The sequence below is a fragment of the Lipophrys pholis genome (assembly GCF_963383615.2).
Source record: "Lipophrys pholis genome assembly, chromosome: 2".
In the NCBI taxonomy this organism is placed as follows: Eukaryota; Metazoa; Chordata; class Actinopteri; order Blenniiformes; family Blenniidae; genus Lipophrys; species Lipophrys pholis.
The window spans coordinates 36,575,306-36,597,259 of NC_137636.1; the positions used below are offsets into that span (position 1 = coordinate 36,575,306).

At 40.7% G+C, this 21,954-nt stretch overlaps 1 protein-coding gene across 1 annotated transcript in view; it reads right to left on the minus strand.

Moving 5' to 3' along the window:
• nav2a (neuron navigator 2a) overlaps positions 1-21,954 on the minus strand; it is a gene marked incomplete at its 5' end in the record, with an annotated part of 139,596 nt that overhangs the window by 89,712 nt on the left and 27,930 nt on the right. Inside the window, 2 exons of the mRNA XM_080458209.1 lie at positions 7,975-8,027; positions 12,506-12,623. Coding sequence (XP_080314335.1) covers positions 7,975-8,027; positions 12,506-12,623 — 171 coding nt within the window. The remainder of the gene's footprint in view (positions 1-7,974; positions 8,028-12,505; positions 12,624-21,954) is intronic.

A 21,954-nucleotide genomic window follows, 5' to 3' on the forward strand; every position in this document is an offset into this window, starting at 1 on the left:
ATCTCATGATAATACCTGATTATTAAACACATGGTGTTTTCTAGGGATGTCCCAATCACACTTTTTGGCCTCCGATACCGATCCGATTTTTCAGAATTGAGTATCGGCCGATACCGATACTTTCCTGATCTGATACTTACATTGCTATTGCAAATATACTCAATAGTCTATTTCTGGAGCGACTAAGATGTCTGAAGCTAAAAGCACTATTGGCAGAAGCTTTGTTTAGCTAGAAAATATTGTAAAACTCACTTATTGAATCAAAATTCTTCTCAGAATGACTTAAGAACTTCCCGTGGGCTCTCCACCAGCAGGAAGGTTCTTACTCGGTGCAATGTGATCTGGGTGACGGTGCTCAGACTGACACCCCCACAACCCGGAAACGGAGAAGAGGGAGAAAATGGATGGATGAATAGTTTCCATTCATTAGTGGTGGAAATGATCTTTCTTTGTTGCCCATGGGTACAGACTGTCTTAAGGCTAAATGAAGGTTCTCTGTTGCTTGAAATTAATACTTGGGTTTTGGTATATCTGGTTGCCTGGCAACAGAAACTGTGATTGCTCAGTTCATCAGGTGATCACCTCGCTGCTTCTGACCAGCTGACTCAGCGGGGGGAGGGGGATTTCTTACTCAAATACACACAGGAAGCCTTCTCCCTGGTAGCAGGTCTTGTCCTGGTAACACTTCACAATCTGGATATGAATACATAAAGAAAAAAAACGAATACTTGGATATATTCAAGTCAAGCATAAGCATGACTTCTGCATTTATTTTATTTCAACTGCGGAAAAAATAAACTGTGTTGTGTAATATGCTGACAATTTACCTGAGCATTTATTTAAAAAAAAGAAAAAGTAGTTCGTCAGGTGTCTTACATCAGTTTTATTTCGCTCACATAGGCAAAACAAACACAGGTTTGTTTTGCTGCCGCGTCATTTTTTTCTTCACATTTCTGTCTTTTACCAACCAAATGATTCCCTACAAATCCACAGTTAACTTCAGCTCAAGGTAAAAGAGTGATTCAGTGATTAAACTCTCCCCAACAGTGCTGAGAACTCAACTAATGAATCACAGAAATACCACAATGATTTGAATACAATTCCATCTGATATAAACAGAAATAAGCAGATATATTGTCAATAAGTAGAAATTCTGACGGGATGAAGTTTTGTTTTTATTGTATTTTTGCATTCTTGTCTTGTTCTTGTTCTCGTCTCATCCTGTATTAACTGTATCTTCAATCATAGTTGTCAACTCTGTCACTGCCATTTTTAAATCTGATTCTAGAACGCTGGAAACCAACTATAGGCCAATCAGCATTCACCCAATCATATCACGGGTAGCTGAAAAGTGGGTTGGAAATCAGTTGATTGAAACACTTGGACAAAGGCTTCACTCCACTGCATCCAATGCAGTTTGGGCTCCGTGCGCACCATTCAACTGAGACCGCAAACTGTTTGTTTGAAGAAAAAGTGAAGGGTCTTTTGGACAAGAACTCTTATGTAGTAGCAGTCTTCCTGGACCTTAGGAAGGCGTTTGACACCATCAACCACCAAGCCCTACTTCAAAAACGGTCATATTTTAATTCCTCTGATGATGCTGTCCAGTGGTTCAAGTCATATCTATCAAACAGAACACACTGTGTAGTGGTTGATGGTGTTAAGCCACCTTACCTCAGTTGTCCTGTAGATGTCCCACAGGCATCAGTCCTTGGGCCCTTATTATTTTCACTAAACATAAATAACCTCTCAGATGTACTGTATATACCGACCTTAATGTTCAAATGTATGCGGATGATGCAGTCATTTTTACTCATGATTCAACAACTGACAAAATTTCATCCAAGCTTACAAAAGCCTTTACAAAGGTCCGGCTCTGCCTCAGAGATAACTGTCTACTTCTCAATACCGAAAAAACAATGTGTATGACATTCACCAAAAGACCAACAAAGCAGAACAAGCTTTCAGGCTCTATAGATGGAGATATACTTTACCTTCAAGAAACATGTAAAAAAGGTTGTCAACACTATAAAATTCAACCTCCAAAATTCTAAACAAATCAGGCCTTTTGTCTCCACCAGTGCTGCTGAATCTGATCTTCATTGTATGATCTTCTCTCACATATAAGTACCATTCTACTGTCTGGTCATTTGCTGGCATCGCTGCACTAAAACCTGTGGAACGGCTGTATAAAAAAGCCCTCAAGTTTTTTGCCAAAAAACCCTACTCCTCTCACCATTGTCCAATTTTAAAGAAATATCATCTTTTGAGTTTTGAAAACTTCCGAATTTTTAAACATGCCTGTCTCATCTACAAACCTCTGTGGTTTGGCCCCTCCCCCTTTGGAGGAATTCAATCGACGAAAAGACAGTAATCTTAGAAGGTCAGCCACGAGAGGAGACTGTGAGGTTCCATTCAGACGAACCACCACTGGACCAAACACCATTTCAATGAAAGGGTTAATAAGCTGGAATAGTCTTCCAATTACTATTGGAGACTTTTCCACTTTTACAGCGTTTAAAAAAGAGCTCAGACTCTGGTTAAAGGCTAACCAATCTTCTGATCACTGGTAAGACCTGATTAAATGTTATGGACTGGGGAATTTGTTTATATTGTAGGGGTGGTTGTAAATAGTGTGTATATCATATGTCCATGTTTGTTTGTTTTCAAATAATTGTTGTTGTCTTAAATGTACGAGGACTATGGATGGAAGTAGCCCATGGTAAAATCTGGCGAATTTACACAGTGACTGTACTGAGTGTCTATTAATGTGCTGGGTCCTCTCCAAATAAACTACTGAAGACAGAAAGAAAGTTCTGTCTTGTCTGGTCTGGGGTTTGACTCCATCTAGCCTTGATCACTTCAATGTGGTAAATGGATTTCACTTATATAGCACTTTTCCACCGCTTGAGCAAATCCCAAAGCACTTTGCTTTGTTAATCACATTCACCCATTCACACACACATTCACACACCAATGGGGACAGCTGCCATGCAGGAGCTCAGTCCATCCGTAGTGTCTTGCTCAAGGACACTTTGACATGTGGACAGATAGGGAATCAAACCCTATCTTCTTTCTTTTTAACTGCTTTCATGATTATAAATTTCCTGTTTCACCATGTCACAGGTCTCATAACGGTATGAAAACATCTATTTGCTGCTAATTGATCTCAGGCACTGTGGATGCACCCTAATGTTTAGATGTTTCATGATTCTTTCAGAAGAACTGGGTTAATTTTGGATAAATTAGGTATGTTTCCATCAGCAAACAAAAAATTAAGCAACTGAAAAAGACCAAAGTTTTAGTAAAAGACAACAGTGTGAAAGTAGGACAAATAGAGACAGCAGCTCCACAGCTGTACAACAGCAGTAAAAAGAATAAAACAATGAAACACAAGCAGATTAAAGAGAACAAACTAATCTGGATCACTAAGTAGGAAGTATTCAGGAAACAGGAAAAAAGAACCCAGACAAACAGAGGACATTCAATCTCTTTTTCCTCAAATCCCTTCGCAGGTGAAACTAAGTTCATCTCAGAAGCTGCAGCTTTGATATGACATTCCTCTATGAGTGTGTGTGCCAGTTTAGGACTGAAATCAAGCACACGCGCACACACACACACACACACACACACACACACACACACACACACACACACACACACACACACACACACACACACACACACACACACACACACACACACACACACACACACACACACACGAGAGTCTGACCGGGTGGCCAAAGAAACAAATTGACAACGGACGTGGTTCTAACAAGGAGGTGGCAGTCGTAAACACCGCCACTCTCCAAGGTCCGGATTGGCAGCATGCTAATCAGCTACCATGAGAAGGAGTTTGAGGGCGCTGCAGTTGATTCCACTGATGGAGCTTATTTCCATGTTTATTTGTTTTAGAGACTGAGGTTAAGTTAAGTGGCGGTAATTGGCAGCGGCTCTGGAAGCTCTGGGAGCTCGAGAGCAATGAAATCAAGTGCAATAGAAGTGGGTTCTCACAGTCCTCCAACACAGCTGCCAAATCCACTCTCAGGACGTGTGTGTGTGTGTGTGTGTGTGTGTGTGTGTGTGTGTGTGTGTGTGTGTGTGTGTGTGTGTGTGTGTGTGTGTGTGTGTGTGTTTGTGTGTTTATTTTGACAGTGCTGCAACACACCAAAGCACACATTTGCATAATGACTGCGGTTGCACCTGCCCTTAGCGCCGCTTGAGTGCTTCAGATTTTGCTTTAAAGCTCACATAAAAAAGGGGATTATACAGTGTTACTTACACACACACACACAAACACACACACAAACACACACAAATACCACAACATCTGAGCTCATCTGTGCATAATCAGTGTAGAGTCTGACCACTGCTGTCCACACACGTACAGTCACATAAAACTATTTGAATTGTCTCAGAGGTAAAACCTGAAATCTTCTTGCATTTCGAAAAAAAAAATTTATTTTGCAGATACAGGCTGCAAGTGAGAGAGGATACACAGGACGCTGATAACGAAACCACAGAGCTCACCAACGGCAACGAGCGCAAGGATCTCAACTGTAATCACAGCTAACAGGAAGCCCCTGGTAGACAGTGAGTTAGGCCCCGGAGGACAGAGGGATGCGAGACATCAGTATTTATGTGGAATTAGCATTTACATTATGAACGGAAGTAAATGATACAGAAATGCATGAGGAGCTAATTAATATCTAAAAAAAACCAACAACTGCTTTTTGAAAATTCCATCGAAGTAAGAAAAATTGTCAGTGAAAGGAATCTTGTTGGTTTTCACAGAGACTGGGACTCATGATAAAGTTGCCGCCGTCTCCCTCTGACCTGCTCATTGAGCCAACGCTGAGCTGCGATGCATTCGGGGAATGAAGTCAACAATAACTCCTCTTTGTAAGACCGAGGTACACAAACGTACAGAATATAATAAACGCATGAAGCATAACTGATTTTTAGAAAAATCCTTTGAAGGAATCTAATTTCATAAGAAACGAAATACAATTTGATCATTTTTGAGTTTTCAGTTATTTAAGAGTCGAAAAACAGCATCAAACTTTTGAAAGATATTAATTCCTCAGTGGCCAAGACAAAATAGTAACTGTGTTTTCTGGGGCTCAAAGGGCATCCCGTTCTTTGGAGAGCACTCAGAAAACACCAGCCTGCTGTCGAGCTATAAACAATAACACTCATTTCTCTATGTGCTTTCCTGCAGGCTCTCTCAGTCTGGGGAGAAAAAATAAAGTTGTGGATCTGTTATTCCGGGTTTTATCAGTAAGTGCTATGTTGACAGTCATTCTCCGTCGCCCATTCTTGCTTGTGCAATTGTTTTTTTCTCCATTTTATATGAGCGTTAGGAGCCATGAGACAATTATGTTGACGCTCTATAATTAAAATGAGCTCATGGGTAAAATTCTGTGCTTCGTTTTCTCAGAGGTTGGATCCTGTTTGTTGAATGCGAGTATGAAGCTTTGGACAGAACGTTTCTCCTCCAAGTTAAGTGTTGGTACAGACATAAATGCTTCAACTGAGAAATCAACCACATGAAGAAGTGACAACAGTCACCAAACAGTCCAATGATGCAACATGGACAAAGACTATTCTTGTTTTTGGTTGTTTTTTTTTTTTAGCAAGCAACTGCAACCTTCTATTTTCTGGTTTGTTTATAGGAGTTTTGTCTCAAACTAAAAGTGTTTTAGCACCTTGGAAGATCCGTGGATCTAAATGAGGTTCTACAGGAGGGCAGTGCAAATAATACTATTAAAATAGATCCGTAAGAGGAACTGAGGATTCCTGCAGTAGTAGTTTCCATCATGAATTCAGACATTTGAGTAGTTTTTTGAGTTGAGAGTACGAGTTGTAAACAACCTGTCCTATTATGACGGCAATTCAAGGCTGAACTCGGGCAACTTTTAAGTCTCAGAGATTAGACTGTAATATGTCTGCTTACAACTTTTTGTCACATTAGGAAAAATGGCCAGGTAACTAGCTACAATATTGTTAAATATATTAGTGGATTGAAGCTGGCAGTGTGATTCTAACAGGTAAATAATGCTTAATAATTAATCTAATTTAGGCTTTTTTTAGACTGGTTCAATTACAGCTTTGCTGTAGTGTTTTCTGTCGATATGAAGTTATGGTGTCTTTGTCAATAAAATATAGTGTGGTCTTTTAATTTGCATGCAGAAAGAGCCACGCTTTCAGAGACAATTCCAGAGCTTGTAATGTTTTGATTGATGAAATCTACAACCCATTTCTTTTTCAGAGGAAGTGACGGTGAAATTAGAAAATGTTGAGCTGCAGGGACAAACACTATAAAACTACCAGTCAGAAGTGGCAGTGATACTATTCCCATTTGTTCCATGTTGTTTCTAAATACCTCTTATAAAATGCATGCAGATTACTATATGCAGTAATTTTCAATACTTTCATTATTTGTCCGGTGATCTTCTCAGTATCTGTCCCAGAACTATAAACACAAGGTTTCCACTCAGTCAGGGAAGTAAGAGTGTGGCATGGCGTTTCATTTTTGAGATCTTGTTCACATATTCATGTTGCTCACTGTGAGAGCAGAATGTTAATGTCATTAAATGCAAATACAACCGGTTCTGTGACAGATTACATCTCTATCCAGGTTCAGTTTGTAACTTTGGGAATTTCACAACTGATAGTTGAATAAAATTAAAATAAATAAATAAATCTGTGACAAATATACAATCAATAATGGAAAAACAAGTTATTTATGGAAGAGATGTACATTAAAGCATCTGAATTTTAGATATTGAAGTCATTGTTCTGCTGATGAAGATACTTGAAATTAACAATATAAAACTGACAAGTCGAGAAAATGAATGAATTCATCCATCCATGCTGGCAGGGGCCAATCCTAGCTGACTATGGGTGAATATCCTGGACGTGTCGTCTGTCCATCGTAGGACAAACACAGTGACACACACTCATATTCACCCCGCTGGACAATATAGAGCAACCTCCAAACAAAACCAGAGGATCTGGACTAAACATGTAAACTTGCAGAGAGCGGCAGATGACCGATTTGGCAGGATTCATCATTTTTAATCACTGAAACATAATTGAGGCAGAAACAGAAATGACAAGAGAAGCATCACAGAAAAAGGAGGCTACAATGGGTGTATGTGTGTTTGTGACCAGGGTTCAGGGATCAGATGTGCTTTCACCTCCTCAGTTGTTAAATGTGTGTGTGCGTGTGCGTGTGCGTGTGTGTGTGTGTGTGTGTGTGTGTGTGTGTGTGTGTGTGTGTGTGTGTGTGTGTTTCTCCCTCCTCTGGTGCCTAGAGAGGCTTCAGTAGTCTGGCTGGTGGCCAAAAATAGCCCCCTCAGCTGGCACACTGGCCCAATTTACGACCCATCACATTCAGCGGAGGGCAGCTCGGGATGCTCGGCTCGTTTCCCACAGAGAGCACGAAACTGGGGAAACACTGAAATGCCACCAGCAGCGTTGAGAAGGAAATTTGCCGAGTGTCACTGTGGACAAAAACACAACTGGTCCTGAAGCTTTTCTCTGTTGTCCGTGTCGACGTTTCCTTTCTGGTCCCTTCAGAATGGGAGGAATTCTCTTTTTCTTTTGCAAGTGTAATAAGAAGAAGCAAAAGTGGCCCCAAAAACCAAAGCCTACGACGCTTTCAACTGAGCGCCAACAACCAGAAGTCGAAGCCAGAGGTTTTTTTTTACAGACTGCAGCCCACTGGACCACAAAACCAAATATAAGTAGACTAACTATTTCTATTTACAACTAACCACTGGTGACTTTTGAACCACAGACTCAAGTCGGGGCCGCAGGAACAATTTAGATGAGACGTCACACACACACACACACACACACACACACACACACACACACACACACACACACACACACACACACACACACACACACACACAGACAGGTAAATTTCACAATGCTCAGACAAAACGGACTATCACTTACCATCTGAGTGCGGCTCTTGGGGCAGCCATTGATGTCGTCAATCTTCTCATTGGCTGCCGAAACAGAGGCAGATGATGAAAAGTCTTTTCAGGCAGGTTCAGTTCATACAGTCTTCTCACTTATTCCGCTGGAGGTCCCATGCGTGTGTGTGTGTGTGTGTGTCAAAGTGTGTGTGTGTGTCCTCGACAGCAGAAGTGTTCGTGCCGGTGACTACCACTAACCCCCGTTTCTCTCCTCCTGCTGAGACATGAAACACTATCTGGTCACAGCAAATGGGAACAGGGCCGTCAGGGGCCCGGCCGGGAGTGTTGTGCTGCTTTTTCTTTTTTTTCAAAGGGGGCGTGTGTGTGTGTGTGTGTGTGTGTGTGTGTGTGTGTGTGTGTGTGTGTGTGTGTGTGTGTGTGTGTTTGTGTGTGTGTGTGTGAGGTGTCAAGGATCCCTCGTGTCCATTAGAGGCCCAGCCCACAGCAGCTGAGACGCGGTCATCAGCCCAGAGCCGACAACTGTGCCAACAGCACCAACTCCTGCAGTGCCGAGGGGCTCAGTGGGGCTCAGCGGGGCTCAGTGGGGCTCCGGTGCCGCTTCAGCTCAGGACGGCATCATGCATGCATAGGGAGAACATGCAAACTCCACTCACCATGGACAAAATGACGAAACGTGCCGGCAGGAAAGCCAACGTTTCTACTGTTTCATTGTGTCTCTTCACAGCAGGTGGTCTCGTGTGAGTTTGCATGTTCTCCCTGTAATAACTCAGCTTTTCCTTCCACTGTTCTCCTTTACTATTCAGAGACTGTTTCAATAATGAAAACTTTGTCAGGAGAAAAAGTTCAAAATAGCCAAAAGTGTTGACATGTTGATCATAATTTAACAATATTGCTGCTGCACACGGTTTGCGTGCTCCCTGACAAATTGCTCGGTGCAAACATCGACACCCACAAGAGAGAGCAACCAACTAGAACTAAACAGCAGACAGACAAGCTGTGCTGGTTGTCGTGTGCACACCAGCCACATAATTAAAAAGCATACAAACTGTAGAGAAGACTGAAATTAAACCTTAGATCTTTTAAAAAGCTCCAGATTTGGTGTAAAATTACTAGATGTGTTGTCCTTATATTTGCACAAAGGAGCAGGAAACCATTTTAGTTTTTTGTTTTGTTTTTTGGGGGGGCATCCTCTCCTCCTCAGTTTAGTGGTTAAACTCATATTTGGTTAGGCAGCTCCGACACCAGATCGCTGCTCTGATTTCACCAGTGTGATGTGAGACTTTCCCAGAGGACATGAGACAGCAGGCACAGAGGTGAATGACTGGCAAAGATTTAGTTTAAGAATGACACAAGAGTGAGTATTTAGTGTCAGAGTTTAATTGTTTTTGGAGAAATTAAGAGTATGGGGAGTGACCAGTATTTTTTGACAGATTAAACCAAGTTAAGCTATTATTTTAGCAGCCACTAAAGGGGAGTATGTGTGTCCACTGACAGATGGATCAATATATCTAATATGTTGTTTCAGTCCATCTAACATTTATGTTCACCTACTCAAAGTAAAAGCCACTTTCAGTTGACATTAAGCGAAGAAAATTGTCATATACAAGTGCAATCAAGGCCCTGTAATCATCCTAACATTGTGGAGAGCTGCCAGGATTCCCTGAGAAAAACCTGCGTAAGCACAGGGAGAACATGCAAACTCACCCCCAATTAAACATGGTTTCTCCCACCATGAGCCGACAGTCTCCAATACTACAGAACTCAGATATCCTTCATATTCAAGCACACATATAACAGATAAGTCGTATATGTTTATGAAGCCAAAACAGCTTATGCATCAAAACTGTAAAAACAATAACACGATGAATCTTCACCAATTAATTATGACAAACTTTGTGTTACTTCATATAAAGGGTGGCTATATTCTACGTACTGAGTCGCCCTGTACAGTCCTCATTCGAGAGAACACTGTGGAAAAGTTGCATAACCCAAAAAGAGGATCGCTGCAAGCACTTAACCCTTTACAGGACATTAACGGATATTTCAAGATTTATTTTTCACACTTAAATGTTAAGTAGACATTAAAACAAATTGTTGGAAAGTTGAAACTGATAAAATGACATTGTATTTTACAATATGTACTTAAAGAAAGTGTGAAAATAAGCAGAAATGTGGAAGTTTACATTTCTGATGACGTAAAATGAGCAAAGTATTGCATCATAATCATTTTTAACTTATGATGGCTAGTTTAATGGTTGAATTCATAGCATTAAGCTACATAAGGTAAACTGCCCCATGAAGGGTTAATGTAGATATAGATTTATTTAATAGAAAATGTCAAACAGAGCCTAAGATGCCTAAGTCCACCTCAGAAATGCATCATGTGCTAGTTTTTCAGAATGAAAAGATATAAAAGATATATTCATGAGGTACGAAGGGTGAAATGTGGGTCAGCGATGAGGAGAGTCACTGACATGCTGAGTCATTGGTCAGCTGGTGTCGGCCTGTGACGCCTGGAGGGCTGCAGGCACGTGAAACCACAGGCAGAGGACTGCCAGTGAAAACGACAGGACCGAAGACGCCGACTGTCAGAAACGCAGAGGAACGGCCAACTTTGACGACCCGCAGCGATCTGAACGTCATCTTCAAGTTGGAAACAGTGAAACTACACAGCGATGCAAAACACAAGCTTCGTGTCAGCTATTGATATGTTACATAAAACATGTCGTAGCAAGAAACTGAAATAGAACACTAGTAGCGTCTGTTCGCCTGCTCCGTCATCGCTGCTTCCAGCGTGTACTTTCCAGAATAAAACTTCACCCAAATGCGATTAAAACAAAGGTTTTTATTGAAATCCAAAGAAATGGAAATCTCCTCTTGGAGGAGCTCAAAGGAGACCAGCGTCTGTTGCCATGGAGATGCTCAGTGTTTCACATAGTGATGTAGCTACCTGAGCTACATAGTTAGCATCGATATGAGCACGGCTATCATGCTAGCCATGCTAACTGGGTTTGGACAACAAATGTGGCGTTGGCGAAGGTCTGCGCTCTACCGAGTGTAGTTCTTGTTTTCAAATGGAAAGGCTTAATTGAGGTAAAGGAGCGATTTTTCTGCTGGATTACATTCAAGAATTCAAAAACTCATTTTCTGTATTGAAATGTTAGTTGTTGTTTTTTTTACAATGAATGGAATAAACTAAACTTTATCCTGAATACCGTGTACCGTGAAGCAGACTGCATCTCACTATAGAGACTTTGGTTGTGCTCACACATGTCAAACTTGGTGCATTGAAAAAAAACAAAAACAATATCTAGTAGAATTCCTGCATCAACATGGTCAATTGTCATGATTTAAATGCTTGACAGACAAAACATTCAAACATCTTTTCAAACATCTTTAAACATTATGGAAGAGTTTTAGGGCCACTGAAGAAAAGAAAAAAATTCGGAGGCTGAAAAAAAAAAAACCTTCATGCGCTTCAGAAAAAGTCGAAAATCAATGTCGAGATAATTTTTTTTCACGGTGGAAATAAAAGTCGGTCCATCCACTTGCCAGCGCGTGTGACTGCTTCCTGAAAATGCATATCAGGCGGTTTAATAAAGTGGTGAAAAGATGCTTCAGGACAGAATCTAGCTCATAAACACGGTGCAGTTATCATCAGTATCAGGACCAGAAGAGACAGAGCAGCCTGCTGCCTTGTTCCGTCGCGGAAGTTCGTCGAGTACGAAGAACAAAAACACGGATCCCGGGCTGCTTATTTAAATGTGTTCTTATTAATCAAGGAAATCCTGTGTAAAATCACATGTCCATAAGCAGTAAGCAACCCGATATAGTCACAATTAAGTGATTGAATGTGATTTCACATCTACGGGCAAATGAGGGATGGATAGACGTCTCTCCGTGAAAAAAAAAAATCTTGACTTTGATTTTCGACTTTTTGAAGCATGAAGGTTGTTTTTTTTAGCCTCCAAATTTGTTTTTTTCTTCAGTGGCCCTAAAACTCTTCCCTAAAACATTCCAATATTGTAGCATGCATTGTGTCATATTTAGTCCCGCCCACATTGTGGATGTTCAGCCACAGAAAATTAGTCCCAGCATGTGGTTTGTTTACTGTGTTTAAACTGATGTTAAAATGTATGAGATTCAAAACGTGTTGAGTATGTCTGGAAGCAGTTGTATTAATGTGTAAGGCAGATCTCAATTGCATGTATGTATGAGTGTGTTCTATTCATCTTTGGATTAAGCGAGTGTATGACAAGTGTAAACACTGCCTAAATAAACATTGAAGAACTTCCTTCTTCCTCTTCACTCCGGTGTTTCAACACTTTGCCTACAAAGACATTATGAACCCTTTACATGACTTTTATATTACAATTAATTGCGTAAAACAATTTTCTCTTGCAACACTGAATAAGTCTTCTAGTTGATATTGAAAATCCAGGGCTTGTTCTTTAGACATCAGTCACATCTTCACATGTGATTAATTACTTGGAGTTTCACCCACATGATAAGACCTCTGAGTTTTTGCGAAGCGTGTGTTTCCTTACCTACGACCTGTATGATCTCAGCCAGCAGCACTCCGTCTGTGACGTCCGTTTGCAGGTCCTTGATCAGGCGCTTGTGTCCCGACTTGGCAAGGTAGTGGTTGGCCCAGTCCGTGTAGATCTGTGGTCAGATACAAACATAACCGAGGCGTTCAGATATGAAACAAAAAAAAAAAAGAATCCAGCCTGAAAATACAAGCCCCTCCACCCCCACCCCACCCCCCTCCATCAGGTCATCCACACGTTTCAAACTCCATAAACACTTGAAAACTACAAAAAAAAGTATGAATGGTTGTAGGAAATTTACGACTAATGAAATAACGGCGTGGCTGAATGGGCGCAGAGTAGCCCTCGTTCTTTTGTTGGGGCTGTGATCTGGCATACATCCGCGTGGTATTCAAATTGGGGCCATTGTGCTCAGCCGGGGCATTCATCTCGGAGCACACGGCGGCTGTTTTCAATGGGCCTCGCTGACATCACTCTCTGGGGACAGAAAAGACCCTTCACTGCCTGGGGGGGAGGAGAGGAGAGAGGCAGAGCAAGCATCTGAATAATCTGAATGGCTTCCCTCATAATTAGTCGCCAAACTCTTTCTAACCGGCTCGCTCTCCGTCATCAAGGAGAGAGTTTCTATTTCTGGGGATTTTTTAAAATATTTTTTAAAGGGGCAAAGAAAGGTTGAAGCGGAGTTGCACTGGAGATTATTCCTAAGGAGTGATGAAAGAGGCTTTTTTTTAAAATGTTTAAAAGAAATGGATACCTCGTGGATCTATATTGATATGCAGAATCGTCGGGCTCATCTGCAAACTGCAGGGGACTCTTGTCTGACATGAGGAACTTCAGAGCGCTCTGTTTCCCTAAGAGACTGGAGACGTGTGTGGCAGCTTGTCTTAATAAAGACACAACTCCCGCTACGTCTTACTCAGATTTTCACACAAACACAGAAGCAATCACCAAACCCAACAATCCAGATACTACCAATAATCGCTCCAAAACTAAAGACTGTTTATCAACCTGCAGCCGGGAAATGAGCGATAAAACCAAAGTGGAAAGTACTTGTACTTACTTACAATTAGCTGACATCGGCATTAGTTAAGTGACCAGACTTGGTTTAAACTGAATTCATTGTGGGTTTTTTTGTTTCTACAGTCGAATCAGGTTTCCATCATTTCTTTAGTTCAAAAATTATTTTGTTTCTGACTCACAGCTATGGTACAAGTGAAATCTTGAGCTGGTGATCAATCTGATGCATTCACACTGATGAACTATGATAATAATAGAACACAAAATACTTTTCTTTTAATCTCAGAGGGAAATTCTTCAACTAACAAACCTACCATTATAATATTTATAATGTGTGTGCGCGTATTTCCATATGAAAACGATCAACACCAGAAAAAGAAGAATTCTTTTAAGTAATGAAGTAGGATCAATACTTTTACTTTTTAACACATGTATTCTACAAAAGAATGAGCATATTTTTCCCTGCTCTGATTAAAACCAGCTGAATTCCTGATTTTCCAAAGTATGTTAAAGTCAGCAGTGTTGTCCACGTAAGTGAAATCTGGCAACTGATTACAGAGAACACTTACTTTAGTAGTTACTGCTAAATGAAAGCACATTGCTGTCTTATTATATTGCTGCTTTGACACATTGGCTGTCATCATGGTGGATCAGACCAGCTGAAGTTGCAGCATCCAGTGGGAGGAAGATGATCTAAAAGCTGGATGATAGCACTTATTGGAAAAAACAAAACAGATCTAACACCTAATAACAAGAAGAAGCAGAAGCCAAACTATCAACATGCGTACAGTAGGAAGATAGTTGTATTAGGCTCAAGCTATATTAGAGTCAGATCCTTCATGTTGCTGTGAGGAGGAATGAGTTTTTTCAGATTTACACTACTGACAAAAGGTGACGGATACTTGGGATATTTCTCAGGTGACAGTTTTTCACGGTTTCATGGATGAAGCACTTGTTGTGAATGTTGCCGTGAGACTACTTGCTAGAGAACATCAAGTTGTGCAAAAAGCACTCAAACATTGAAAAGTTGGACCTGTGCATCCAAAGGTCTTGAGGACAGACTAAGTTCACCTGTAAAAGTTATAGTGTAGTTTAGGTTCATATTGAAATTTTGAAAGTCCAATATCCTCTACTTTTATTTAAGTGTTGTGTACACAAATCCCCAGTAAACAGGAGTTTAACGAGATAGTAACAAGTTATGTTTTTCTGCTTGTATTTATTTATTGGTATGTATGTATGTATGTATGTATGTATGTATGTATGTATGTATGTATGTATGTATGTATCCATTCAACTTTTCGCTAAAGCGATTTAGCGAAATTGCATTAAATTTTCAGGGATGATTTTTCATCATCCAAGGACCAAACGATTACATTTTGGGACGTTAACGCCAAACCATTTCCGAATAAACCCCCCAAAAATGTGAAAATATTTCCCATACAAAGCAGATGAGAGAGGCACCTCATGGAAGAGATCAAAGATCAGCGATGTTGCCATGGAGACGCTCCCTGCTCATTGTTTCACACAATGATGTAGCTACCTGACAGGATAGTTAGCATCGATATGAGCTAATGGCTATCATGCTGGTGATGCTAACTTGGCCCCACAAACAAATGTGGCGTTGGCGAAGGGTGCGCTCTACCGAGTGTAGCTCTAGTTTCATATACAAGCAAGATAACCATCAAATATTCCAACTACTATATCATCAGTAATCAGGTATTGACTTGCTCTTGCAGTGTTGAGACACGATTCTTTACATTCCCGGTGCTGAAAGTGACTCATACGACGCTAAATAGCGGAGTGAAAACAAGAATATCTGCCCCGTTTCTAACTTCGTGAAACTCTAGTGCCTCTATTAGTTCTGAGCGAGAGCACAGCTTTGTGGAGGTCTGGTGGCTCAGGGAAATGGACACACAGCGCACAGGGCGAGATGTGTGACACGCCAGTGACCCCTGCGCCTTTGTGTTTGCACTGTAAACAAACCTGGAGTGTCGCTGCCACGCTACTCAGCCAGTGAATCACTGCTCTGCTGATGGTTCACAACAGGTGTGGGCACTTCAAAGGCACGCACACATCTTATGCACTCCAGCTTGAACGTAAAAAGGTTTACGAGCGTACACGACCACATTTTACACACAAAGAAGCCCGCGAGCGACGTTTGAAATCACACGCAGACTGTGCTCCAACACACAAACGCAGTTCTAAAAAGAGTCGTGAGTGACAAGGCGAGGTTAAAAAAAAGCCTTTAAGCAGCTGGATTAGACTCCTTCCTTTCAATTCACGTTCTCAGCTGGTCACAGGGAAAAGGAAGTGCACTCTTCAGGAGCGTTCCTTTGAAGTAGCTTCGGGCAGGTAAATTGAGGGGTTGCACTGTAATTAAAAACTACTTGAAATGGGTAGCTGTCACTCATGACGCTGAAAACCAAAGGGGGGTTGGGGGTCCAAAAGCCTGAGGCCATGCAAGAGGCAGGGTGCGAGAGGAACAAAAAAAAAATCACAACAGTTCGCTTGCTATCAGTGTTGCCACAGGTACCTTGAAAAAGTAATGTGATTACTGATTACTAGGCACTCCTTTAGAAGTAACTTAGGCCTCGTTTACACGACAATGAATTAGAGTGTATCCGCAAAACTTTCTTCACCTTTAGGGGGTCTGTTTACACGGCACCAGTGTTCTGATCCTCTGTATCTACAAAGTTTTTAATCCGGCTCCCAAGGTGGAAAGATTCTTTCACGGCGCAAATCCCTCCTGCAGAGACTGATGGAGGCTACAGAGCCTGTTACTGCTCATCTCCCCCTCCCTCCTGCTCATCCAGTTGTAAACAAACATAGCGGCCCCGTAGTGGTACGACCCGTAGTGGTACGACCCGTAGTGGTACGACCCGTAGTGGTACGACCCGTAGTGGTACGACCCGTAGTGGTACGACCCGCGGTCCATATTCTAGTTTTATCCTCCAGATCAGTAGTTTAATAGTTGAGACTCTCCCTGATATCATCCGATGAGTCATCAGTCCATACGGATGTCGGGTTCTCTTTATTTTCTTTATGTTTATAGTGTTTTGTTCTCTGCACACGTCTGTGTAGTTTCATTACAAAATCAAGCAACAGCGCCCTCCAGTGGCCCGGCATACTAACTACATCGTTGTCTCTGTAAACGCACTCCTTTTTTTTGGCGGATTAGGTGTTGTCACGTGAAACGTTGTCGTGTAAACAGGGCCTTAGTTACTCAGGGTAAATGCAGGAATCCTGAGGTTGATTTCAATACTTTTTTAAGACTTTTTTAAAAACCTTTCAAAAGAAATGAAGACCTCATCGCCACTTTAAGTTGTTGTTATCGACACATCTTTAACAGTTGTAGTTTACATTTTAACAGAAATGAGGTAAGCTGAGAAGGAATAAAACTCAAAAGAATGAATTAAACTAAAGGCAGGTTTATTGACGTTCCCCTCAGTCACAACACGTAATAACAGTTATTCAACGCCAACTGGCCGGAAAACAAGAACTTATTACAAGACTCGTCCAACATCAACACAAAGGGGCCAGCTTTTTTGATGCTGTCAACAAGCTGCTGCTTAAAGTACAGTGCTAATCCAAATCTTATGACGTATCCAGTTTTGTCCTTGCCACAGGTGAACGTCTTAGCAATGTCCCAATCAGGAAACATCGACTTAAAAATATCCGCAATACATTCGTTTGAGTTCAATGAGTGGTGATTTGCTGCTGTGTTGAGACACCAGATAACCTCTGCACGCAGCGTTGGTGTGCCGCCCATAGTCACCCTGATGTCAGCAGACGATGAAGCAGAGGTCGCGGTCGTAGCTGTTTTGGCTAGCTCACCTGTCATGTTACCAGGTGGTGGTGTTGCTGGTGGACCACAGACAGATGCTGCCAACAGCAGTCTTGTGGCTAGTACCTTGCATATGGGACTTCGGGCAAGTGCTTTCAACTTTTTACTTGACCGAAGTTTAATGGAACTCTATAAGCTTGGGTAATGTATGAATTCAACCAATAAATACATTGTAATGTGTTTCTCTAATTGTTTTTTGAATAAACTTGAGCTATATTTGACTCCAATTAAAAATAACTAGACCAACCTAATAGGATTTCACAAATTATTTTTACAAGTTACACTTCGTTCCATGAGAGTCCAGTTTGTGAATCAATACTTGTTTGAAAACAAGTAGTGAAGCACAATTCATGAACATTCAAAAGTTCTTATTTCAGGAGTCTGATGGAGGGACAGCCTCAGGAACTTGCTCATCTACATTGCAGTAGGGAAGCACCGATCCACGTTTTTTCACTTCCGATCCGATCCCGATACGTATATTTGTATATCCGCTGATACGATTCTGATACCGGAGCTCTGTTTGCTTTAATATTATTATTATAATTATTAGGGATGTCCCGATCACACTTTTTGGCCCCCGATACCGATCCGATTTTTCAGAATTGAGTATCGGCCAATACCGGTACTTTCCTGATCCGATACTTACATTGCTATTGCAAATATACTCAATAGTGTATTTTTGGAGCAACTAAGATGTCTGAAGCTAAAAGCACTATTGGCAGAAGCTTTGTTTAGCTAGAAATTATTGTAAAACTCACTTATTGAATCAAAATTCTTCTCAGAATGACTTAAGAACTTATTTAAACTTTATTCAGTCATAACAAAATAAACCCAATTACACTCTTCGGTCTTGTTTCTCTTATTTATATTAACTTAAACAACTTCACCTGGAGTTTGTGGCAAATATATATATATTTTTTAAATGAAACCCAGTGAATCAGTTTGACTAACATATAAACTACATAAAAAACTACAACATAAACAGTATTCAGTAAAAACCAATCAGAAGAACCCAATTCTACTTCAAAGTGTCTTTGGCTGGTTGGGTTGAAAATAAGTCCTAAAAAAGTGCAAATACAATAATAAAAATAAATAAATCTTAAACATAAAAGCTCTTAGGCTCCAATGTAACTTCTTTGTGTATTAAATTTCAGTTTACCTTAAAGCAGTATGAGAGGTTTGACCTGAACTGTCACAAAACATTTACATTTCAATGTGAATTATAAACACTTAATTCCACTTCAAAGTGGTAAAACCTGTGTGACAAAAGTAGTCTGATTATAGTTCTCTCAAAAACTAATTCAGAATACGATCTTTTTTCTCCCTGGCCTTCTCCCAAAAAACCTCCGTCCACACCTCACTATGAACACGGCTCAACATGAGTCCTAACTGAAGGAAGCACATTAAAAGTGACACGTTTCATGTTGTCCTGAAATAATATTATTCAAACGCATTTTTTGTCACCAATACTTATATTATTGGTACATTGGTACATATATCTGAACATTGAGCAAGTTGCTATCAAGTAAATACCCGATGCATCAATCTCCATCCCGTCACAGAAAAAAAAGATTTAGTTGGAAACATGCAACTCAGAAACTATGTTTATTATTAAAGAGAAAAAAAAAACTAAATAATCTGCAACATGTGGGATCAACCGCACACTTACTGGCACTTCTGTGATCTGGCTGGGGAAAATAATAGGATAAGAAACGGGGGTGATAAGAGACAGACATCAGATCTGGGAGACATTTTAATAAAGCCACATGGTTAGAGGAGCGGAGTGCTGAGTCCATATTGATTCAATATCCAGGAACGATTTGTTAACTACATACATAAAGAGAACCACTCTGTATATTGAAGAAGAAATTCAAGAATTGAATGGGTGTGGGAGCAACATATAGGCTAAGTGGTTATTAAACCGCAGGGCAGTCAATGCAAATCAGAAGGAGGCAGAGTTCATTTCCAGCCAATGAGCTGCAGTCTCTTTATTACACTCAATGAACCGTATCTATCAACACATCGTGGACTGAAAGCTTGGAATAAATACATCCGTTCTCTTGTTAATCGTGGTTAATTGATGATTAGATATGACCTCATTGCATTTGATGGCGACTGTTTTGTATTCTATTTCATCTGAAAACAAAAGAAGGAAGATAAGAGTTGTGTATAAGTTAAGACCACAGTATCAAAAACCATGTTAAGGCTCAGCTCTCGTCACATCGTTCTCACTGGGTTTTCTTGGTTTTCTCTGGATACATATAATAAAGTAAAACAGTATTTGTCTATAAAGCAGTTTTACAGTGAGATTAGATAACATGAGGATTGAAATATGTATTGAACTGGTCACACACATCCATCTGTAAATACTATGAGAGTCATGGATTCATAACTGATGAGCATACATATTTATAAGAGGGAAAATCCCACTATTCCCAGTAACGCCCACTAATCCAACCACTCTCCTCCCGGGATCTGGGGGCCTTTCTTCCCAAGATATAAATAGAAAAGGGGTCAGGGACATTCTCGTCACCCAAAAACTGCCCGACACTGACTCATCACAAGTGTTTAAGCCTTATGGAAACGCTCATGTGTGAGCTATAGAGCGAACTGACATCCCGGTTTGGGAGCATAACACTGAGCTGGACAAAATATGGACAGAGGTCACATCACACTGGCTTTTAACGTTAACTCAGACCATCCAAAACAAATATATTCAAATAATTTCAATTATTTCTTCGTTTAGGATTCAAGATGCAAAATGTGGCTTTAAAGCTCTATAGATTCACCAATTTACATTGTACTCTAGTGTACGAGGAGAAAATTGTGTCGATAATGAACCGTCTGTAATTAACCAGAAATTCTGTTACTAATCAATTCACTGGGGACGGTACCCAAAACTGAGACCACAGAGAAAAGCTGACTAATGTTGTACAAGTAAAGCAGCACGAGCATTAATATTTACCGTGAGGGTGCAAGCATTGTGGATACAAAGTATGAATTTAAAACAGGAGCCGCAAATGGTGAACACGACCTTTGGACGTTTTCACTCCATTCAACACCAGGAAGCAATAAAGAATGGTATGATGCTAAAATTGGAAGTCCTGTTTAGGTTTTAAATATAATCATTTACATTAAAACTTTGACAAGACACACGTATTTGTCCATGAAAGAACAAGAAAGCTATGTGGGAAGCAGCCAGCCGGCTAACAGATCCAATACCTGAAAATGAAGAAACAAGTTTGTTGGCCCGTGAAATTAAAAGGTTACAAAACTGTGTGATAAAAGCAACAGTATGCAAAATAGCTCACTGTTTGCTTTAAAGTCTATGCTGCACATGTAGCTGTGAGCACTGATATCTGCGCTTCCATTATAGTCATTGGAAATGTTGGACTTCATGTTTTGTGAACATACAAGCAAGTCTACTTCTTGATTCCTTCTTCAAAGAAAATCTGATTAAAATAAATTTATTAGTTTATTTAAACAGGACGGTGCACATTAACGAACAGGCCAGGCTACTGTAAATTTGCTGGATTTAGCACCAGGCTAATTTCCATCCGTTGTCCCACATAAAACCATGCAAGGTTACAAACATATCCAAACAATAAAAACATATAAAAACAATATGGTACAACAGAAAAAAGGACGATAAAATAATTATTCTTAAAAACCTACCATAAAGTGCAAATAATAAAGTGCTTATTCAACAGTCTGACATAGGTAAAGTGGCATTTAAAAAAAAAAAAAAATGTTAAAGTGCATGATTGTCCTAAAGATCACAAGTTTGGTTGGTGATCAGCCATATTTTGTACTGTTTTTTAAAACCGACAAAGTATTCCAGTTTATGCAACCTTTAACAGATATGGCATTCCGGGCAAAAGAGGACTTTCTAAATTTAATTTCACAATCACCGCTGTCGGTTGACCTGATATTAGTAAGAATATTTCTTTTTTTATTTCTTTTTGAGGACATACTCAAGGAAGAGTGGAAAAAATATTCTGTACATGCTAATGGGGGTGTTGAAATAAAACAGATTCACTCTATCACTGCATTTACACACACACACACACACACACACACACACACACACACACACACACACACACACACACACACACACACACACACACACACACACACACAATTTGGCCTCCTCCACAAGGCTGTGTAAACAGACATCTTGACATCTAATTACAACCTTGTAACCAACCGTCCACGCTGCCTCCATGCCAACCATCAATTCGTGACCATGCGCCGCACAGAAAGCCCGTCCCCTCGTTCGCAGGAATAATATCTCATTTAAGTCTTCAAAAATGACACACCATCAGTTCCTCAAAGCCGCTCGCAAACAGCCATGAGTCACTCCATCAGACAGCTGCATCTTTTTGTGTCGAGCACACAAACACTCAAATCTGCCCCCGGCCTCCCCGCTGACTCGCCGTGCTGAGTCACCGGGCTGCAGGAGGGCGTGACGCACACGGGCCGACCCCGCAGCGCCGGGGTTACTGAGTAAGACAGAGGACAGCCGGGGCATCACACTGAGAGCGTGCCCTTGAACTGGAGGTCGCTCTGAGAAATTAAAGAG